This window comes from Meleagris gallopavo, chromosome 2 (genome assembly GCF_000146605.3).
Source record: "Meleagris gallopavo isolate NT-WF06-2002-E0010 breed Aviagen turkey brand Nicholas breeding stock chromosome 2, Turkey_5.1, whole genome shotgun sequence".
Lineage (NCBI taxonomy): Eukaryota > Metazoa > Chordata > Aves > Galliformes > Phasianidae > Meleagris > Meleagris gallopavo.
Window position 1 is genome coordinate 17,619,761 of NC_015012.2, and position 7,741 is coordinate 17,627,501.

A 7,741-nucleotide genomic window follows, 5' to 3' on the forward strand; every position below is an offset into this window, starting at 1 on the left:
TTCACATGAATGTACTATAACTTCCTACTTTCAGAATATTCCCTGTTTTTTAATGTCTGTGGAGAAAAGATGGTGGTTGTAAATGTCTTTTTTCATCATCTTGATCATAAGAGCTGTGAAGCTGAGGTAGAGGACCACTTACATCCAATGATTCTGCTCTCTTATGTGTATGGCTTCCTCTGGTTAACTGGATACTTTCCCAAACTTAAGAGGGAAAATAAATAAAAAATTAAACAAACTCTAGTTAATTGTATGCAAAGTCCAGTAAACAGCAGCAGCAGTTAAATGTCAAAAAGAGAAACAAAGAAAAACGATTAACAAATTTTATTCCTTAAAACAGTCAGGATTCAATAGAAGTTCATACTTTAGCTTTTTCTTTATCATTAGAAAAAGCATTAACATCTTAAAGTGCACAATTACAAAAATATTGTATTATGAGTGACATGTTTTGCAGTCAATTTCCTAAATGGCTCTAGTAAATTCAAATTCAATTCCTAAAGTTACAGCAGTTCAACGTTTATAAGAATATATTTATATTACAACGTTCATTAGTTACCCTCTTCAGCTCCCCACACAACGGATTTAAACATCATTTGTCAAATCTGTTATACTCAGAGCATACTCAGTTTAGCATTCTAACCAAACTCTTCTAAGGGGCTTTGAGAGGGATAAATTAGGGTTTTAGATCTATGGCATTTTCCTACCAGGAATAGACTTGCAGTTTTTCATTGGGAACACTACCTCATTTGAAAACTAGTCCAATCAATGAGAGCACAAAATGAAATGCAATCTATGCCATTCAATGTGTGATGTAACTCCTAAAGTGGTGCTCAAATAACAACAAAAAAGTAGAGGCAAAATTTCAGCTCGTTGATTCCACTTCTTTGACTTAATGAACAGACACACTTAACTAATTGTTTTGGCAGGCCAGCAGGCTATCTTTGCTTAATAGTACTAACAGGAATTCCACTACGCTTCAGCTTCTAGTATTCAGGATTTTTAACAAATACTGTTTTAAAGTGAACCTCAGGACTGTCTTGCATTTAAAAGAAGACACTTCTCCCTTCACTTCCTCCCCCTAGTCACTGCATTAAGCATAACTATGTACCAATACATGATGTGTAGACCAAGCTGAGTACTTGTCCATCACAGGAAAACCAAGTACTTACAGAGCACTCTGCTAATAAAGGTTATATGGAGCAATTCTGAGCTTACAAATAATAGAAAGCTACCTTCCCCACATGCTTGCTTCATGCTTGCCAGATATATCCATCTGAATTTACTCAAAGGCACAAGGGTTCTTCATCTTCATCTTACAGGGCTGAGCTGTGAACATGCAGCAAAATTCCAATTTCATATTCACAGCAGAATACAATGAATCCAAACACAGAAGTGAATCATTGCTTGTCCTCCACATTTAATTACTCCTCTTTTTGGCTAGTTCAATAGCCTTTCCAGATCTAGCAATTCATAACAAAGTGTCAGGCAGCCAAGCATTCAAAAGATGAGAGGCTTGGATTTTGTCATGATGACCTGGATTTTTTCATTTTCATGATTAAGCTACATTTAAAGAAAAAATATTACTGATACCATCCAGAGTTCATTCCCTCTGCATCACATCCCTGTCAGTTTTGTGCACCATAAAACATAATAGATAGTATAATTATCAGCTTCATACAAATTCCTGGCATTTGGTTAGAGAAGGAAGGAAAGAACTAAATGAGTAACAGGTAAGGGTAAAAGTTCTTCATAGGCACTGAAGGTATCTATTACATAAAGCAAAGTCCTTGAAAATTAGTTTGGATCCTGATGTTAGGCTCAACACAAAATTTTCGGAGGTGAGATACCCACAGTAGTGCTGTGAAGTTTATCCTGTCATAGACTTTCTTCTACGACACCCTAAAGAAAACTAAAGATTTGGTTGCTACATGCATGCTATTTGATAAGATCTAAAATGATTGTAAGTTCATAGCTTCAAAAGACACCCTGCACCTTACAAAGAAATACAGCACTGAAAACATTACAAGGAATAAGAAAAATGTATGAATCTGCATCAGTGACTGTGTTTACAGATAAGTAATTTACATATGTAAGTGAAAAGTCGTCCGATAAAAAGGTCTGCCATTACTCGATCATCTTGTACACAGGGTCTCCAACCTGAATTGTTCCAGTTTTGTCAATAGCAAAGTATCTTCCAAAGAGAGGGCTGGATTTGTATAGGTGTCGCTCTGATGGATCACACAGGCGATAACTGCAAAGAGAGAATACTTCCTTAGAAGCAGTGGAAGCACATTCTAAACATCAAATGTCCCCTCTGTCACCTCTGATATTTTGACGTTTGGACCACCATACTAGACTACAAACTAAACAAGCACTATAAATAAGAGAACTAGGCACTTCGGACAGAGAGAGAGGATCTGACTGCACTCACACATTCATACATATACCACATACACAGAAAATACCTTAAAAAAGAAATGTTAAAGCTGCAAAATCAAACCTTTAAAATACCTTAAATATCTGTCACACCAAGCATTCATTCTAGCACTGATGAAAGAGGCAGCGAATGTAAAGTTTGCAAGAAAGAAGAGAGAACTTCCTGAATTTTCTTACCACATAGTATTGCATAAAATAGAACGGAAGCCAATAAACACAGACCTTTACATTGCGTTATTACATTCCACACATCCTTAAAACCACTTTTAAAACATCAGCCTAGCACGTGTTGGGATGTAGCCTAAATCCAATCGCACATCCTGAAACACACTGGTATTTTTACAACCTTTTTCAATGTTTCCAGAGGCTCCTTCCTGTCCAGGACTCCAGTGTCTGGGTCAATAGTCGTTAAAATACACCTGCAATGACAAACAGCACCAAATCATTAACATTTGTGGGTTGTTTTTTTTTTTGTTTTACTATAAATCTTTATACATTTATGTAAAGTAACACTCTCAAATGTTTACCTTGCACAGCACACCGTCCCTTTCATCTCCACATCACCAATAAGAATGTCCTCCCAGTTGTCCTGAGGAAAGGTTTATACACAGATAAGATGCACCACGCACAACCACTCCCAGCAGTCACCCCCTTGAACAGGCAAAACCACTCCAGATGACCATCTTTAATAGCACGCATCCCCATGACTGAAAGCATACAGATATGTTTCAATACGTAAATATTCATCCAATTTCTACCAACTGCCACCTATTCCTAAGATTGCTATATATGTTAAAGTCTAATATCACGGATGCACTGTGTTAATTTGGGGCTCTGGTATGGGGTCTTTGGTGGTTGTATCCAGGCTAAAGGCTTATTACATAAGTCAGGCCCCATACATGGTCAGAAACCTATTTACAAAAAAAATATGGCTGTTGACTGAGTTTTTAATTGGAGCTTCAACTTTGCTATGGCACCTATTATCCATCCTAGCAGGGTATAGTTTACTTCCTACTCAAAGCTGGTGGTCTGCTGAATTTCTGCTTTTTAGGCTCCAGATAAACTTTTTATCTAGGAAAAAAAAACTTTCCCAAGACAACGGTTTGCTGAGCTGTTTGAATTAATAGCTGAAAGTCCTGAATTCATTGACAGGTACCAATTTCAGCACCAGATACCTTCATAAACAGTACTTTTTGAACCATCAGAACGCAGTCAGAGATGTAGTGATGGTACTGCAGAATAACAAGGGCCAGTTTTACTCTTGTGCCAAAGGCTATAAAAGACTGCATTCACAATTTTGCAAATTGTAAATGTGTATCAATAATCTGATCAATTACAGCATGCACAGCTTTCCTTGTCTCATACTTAAAGGCAAGCCTTAATAGTAAACTGTCACTTAAATACACTGATGTCATCCTTTGCTAAGCTAATTAAGTATTCACAGACTTGTCACCTCCCCTCAATGTTTCACATGGATTCAAGCTGTATCTCTCTGGAATCCAGATGTACATCACAGAACAGTAGCTTTCCTCATCCATGTTGGCACCACATCCCAAGGATATTGAGTTTAAGAAAAAAACATATCCAAGACTTCTAAAAAACATTTCAGATCTATTTTACCTCCTCAAAAGCACTGCAATCTGACACAAAAATATTTGGTCTGAAGTTGTGTATCTTAACTTTCTTCTCCAATCTGGTATTTAAGTCTTCCAAGGAAGCTTCTGAGATGATCAACACTGGGCTACAATCAGGATAGGCAACCTACAAAAACAAACACAAACAAATTGTCAAGCTGTAAGAGCATGAGAGTAAATGGCAAAAGGTAAGTTATGATATGTTGCAACAAGAGGCCATTTATTTGCCTGGCAGTATTAAGATGCTGTATTCAGATTTTAGTTTCGATGGAATTAAGTTAAAAAAGGGCACGTTACTTTACTTGCTATTTCAGAAATTGCTACAGCTTTCATTTGCTCAAACTGTAAAATTAAACTTCTATTAATAAGCTGAAATTACAGAAGTTGTAACAACAACTGTGCAAGTATGAATGGCTTAAGGAGGAAACAAGAGCATTCATTTACCTCGTCAGTGGTTCGGAAAAGGTTTATGATATCCTTTGACTTTCTTGGCACCATGGAAGGCTCAAAGTGCACAAGCCGATATGGCTCTGAATTCAGGAATGTGGTGATCCACTGAGCCACTTCATCACCACAGTCCCTGCCTTGAATATCCAATCCAAACACCCTAAGGGATCACAAGGCATATTAGCAAGTTAGCTGGAAAGCCAAAGGCTCAAGCACTGTCACTATTCAAAAGTAAGCATTTTAACAGTAGTAACTAGATGCAGGTAATAAACCACCTGAATTAACAAGGTGGAAGCTGGTATCTCAATTTGGGATGAGGATCATATCCAGTGTGCAATCTTCTTGTAGGAAGCTAAGTAACAAAGATGTGGCTGAACAATACCAGCTGGTGAAAGAACGAGCCGCAAAGACTTTAGGTGCCCAGGGCTAACTGTCACACAGCAACCAGTAACAAACCTGTTTGTCTATTCTCAACTGGAGCAGGAAGTACAACGCAAACTTCAACCACTGTTTTCAACGAGACCCTTCCCCAAAAAACTATCTGTCTCTTGAGAAGTCTCTGGAAGATGGCTTTGCTCCCCTCACCACATTAGGCACAACAACAAAAGGATACACGCCAGCCTTTCATGAGGCTGCTGGCATGGTCTCACCCCAGTGAGATCTGGCAACAGGCAACTAATTCAACAAGCAAAGCTCAAATTTAAGATACTGAGCTATTCCAGATGCTAGGAGAGGTTAAACATTTATAACGGAAGCAAAGTCCACAGGGCACAAAAAGCCACCAGCAGCAGAATTTAAAACAAATTTATGCAAGAAACGCTTTCCTCACAGGACAAGGTAAACCTCAACTCAGCACATAACTTCCAGCAACAGTCATTAATTGTTTTACTACAGTTGACCCAAATGCTCTGCAGTTTCTTCTACCCCTGCAACAGCACGCTACACAGCTTTATGCATGCAGATGCTCAGGCAGCTCATCTAATGCTGCACCCAGCTCCTCGAAGCCCACTCCCACTTCCAGGCCCTCACAAACACCCATGGGAAGGCTCAGAGCTCCAGGAAATGACAGCCAGCAGTAGGCTTCTGCTGCCAAAAAGATCAATTTCTTTTCACTCACCCAAATCATCCCTGCAAAAAGAGCCATTGGCAAATCACTCCTGCTTACTTTCTTTTCAGAAACACCCCAAATTTATTTGCGTGTGCTCAGTTTGTGTGTGCAGACCTACACAGCCTTTTGCAGCCAGATGCAATATTGCATTGTGTCAGCTCCCACCTACTACTGAGCATAAACCAGTACTGATCTGAAGGCACCATGCTCTCCTTGCCCACAGGGTGTGTGATGCAGCAAAGCAGCAACTCCCACTCACAAGCTGGAAGGGAAAAATCTGGGATCAAAAACCAAATCTTCATTTGCCTGAATATACTACTGTCCCCAAACCTCATTCTTAATGGATCAAATCAGCCAGCCCTGAGCACAAAAGCAGCAGCATCATGCAAAACCTCCAACATCACGCAAAACCTCAGGACTTGTCTTGAAAAGAACTAGGCAAGGTACTGCTAATTTTACATCCTATGGCACCACCAGACAACTTCATAATATTCATAGTCCATTTACCTGCATCTAACTTCTGCTTATTTACTCTCCCAAAAAAATCTAGCAATTTTAAAGCCACGGAGTGCAAAAGTTTATCAAACTAAAGAGAGAGGACTTGAGAGAAAATTAAATTCCTGAGATCTAAAATTGCAAAGTCTAAGATAACTTTTCATCACGGAAATGCACTTAGTCTATTTAAATCTTCTTCTAACACCACAATAATTTTAAAATAACATTTGAAAATAGTGTACATTTCTGATATGTGTCTCAATGGCTAACGTACATACGTTACAGACTGATTTTTAACATACTGCCCTATTTCTCTGTGAGAAACCTTACCATCTGTAACTCACTCCTCCTTTGTATCTACAGAGCTACTGAGCTGTGTTAATCAGGGGCCATCATAGCAACTGATTTATATTAAAAGCAAATAGAGTTCCTTTCCAGCACTTAGTTTTAATTATACCAGTTGGCACATTAACCTTGTACGCTATCCAAACTAACAACACTAAGCAGTCTCTCTGCAGGAACTAACACAGAGTACAGTTATTAAGTAACTTTAGGTATGAGTTGATATTCTAACAGAGAAGAGGTGCTTTCTGTTTCCCCCTCCCATTCCCCAGCACAGATTTCAATACATGAGTGAAATAACCAGGGCAAGCCCATCCCACATGGCTCCAGGCACAAGGATGAATCTTAGGAGAAAGTTTTTTTCTCAGGAAGAGCAGTGAGGAAGTGGCACAGGCTGATCGGAGGTGGAGGAGTCAATGTCCCTGAGGGGTTCAAGAAACGTGGAGATGTGGCACTGAGGGGCACGGACAGAGGGCAGTACTGGTGGTAGGGTAACGGTTGGATTGATGATCTCAGAGGTTCTTTTCCAATTTTCATGATGGTTGATTCTAAGAACGAGATGACTGCCTGTAAGCAGTTCACCTGAAACAGCTTTGTGAGGGGGCACGGACACGAACCCCAAACTGCTGATGCACACAGCAGCAGTGACCAGAAGACACAGGACTGAGGCAGTAAGATACAACTACTCACCCAAGTGAGAACAACATGGCAAGCAAACACAAACAAGCGAACACCACGTGGTGCAAAGACTAAAGATCACAACTTATGGTCTTCGAATGCTGCGTTATCTTTCCCGAGTTTTATCTCCACTACTGTTTATCAGATCAGAAGCGGACCTTTTGTTACCATCAATCTCGGCCTTTCGCATAACATACGGCAGAGAATTTCACCTGCCAATTCTACTCAAAATGCCAACCACTGCCCGGTCCTGAAGCAATTGAGTGAGGTACATCGCAGCAAGCAGAGATCAGGGAGGGACGAGGGGATCCCGGGCAGCGCCCCGCCCTCCCGTACCTGCAGTTCTGCACCGGGTTTTTGCGGGGCAGCTTCACGGGCAGACACAGCTTCTTCATCCCCTGGGCGCTCAGGGTCAGGTAACCATTTTCACAGCCGGTAGAGATAAGGACGAGACGCGGCTCCTGACGAGCCGTGACCATGTGCCCGTCCTCCTTGACCACGAGCCAAAACCTGAACGATACGGAGCGAGGCTGAACACGCGATGCCCGGCGAGGCGATCCCCGCCGCAGCCTCGCGCAGGGCTGCCCTACCTGTCCCGCAT

At 40.6% G+C, this 7,741-nt stretch overlaps 1 protein-coding gene across 1 annotated transcript; it reads right to left on the bottom strand.

Moving 5' to 3' along the window:
* Positions 1–442: 442 nt before the first annotated feature.
* Positions 443–7,735, bottom strand: MTARC1 (mitochondrial amidoxime reducing component 2). The gene is made up of 7 exons (XM_031552356.1): positions 7,731–7,735; positions 7,477–7,650; positions 4,515–4,677; positions 4,057–4,197; positions 2,964–3,025; positions 2,786–2,855; positions 443–2,253 (listed from the first exon to the last, which is right to left on the bottom strand). The coding sequence occupies exons 2-7, from the start codon at positions 7,617–7,619 to the stop codon at positions 2,125–2,127; spliced, it is 708 nt and encodes a 235-aa protein (XP_031408216.1). The 5' UTR covers positions 7,620–7,650; positions 7,731–7,735; the 3' UTR covers positions 443–2,124.
* Positions 7,736–7,741: the final 6 nt, after the last annotated feature.

Coding starts and splice junctions, on each gene's coding strand:
- MTARC1 (XM_031552356.1), bottom strand. CDS start 7,619: ATGGTCACGGCTCGTCAGGAGCCGCGTCTCGTCCTTATCTCTACCGGC. Junction 4,678..7,476: donor AACCCGGTGCAGAACTGCAG/GTACGGGAGGGC, acceptor GTGATCCCTTAG/GGTGTTTGGATTGGATATTC. Junction 2,254..2,785: donor AGCCTCTGGAAACATTGAAA/AAGGTTGTAAAA, acceptor TTCTCTCTTTGC/AGTTATCGCCTGTGTGATCC.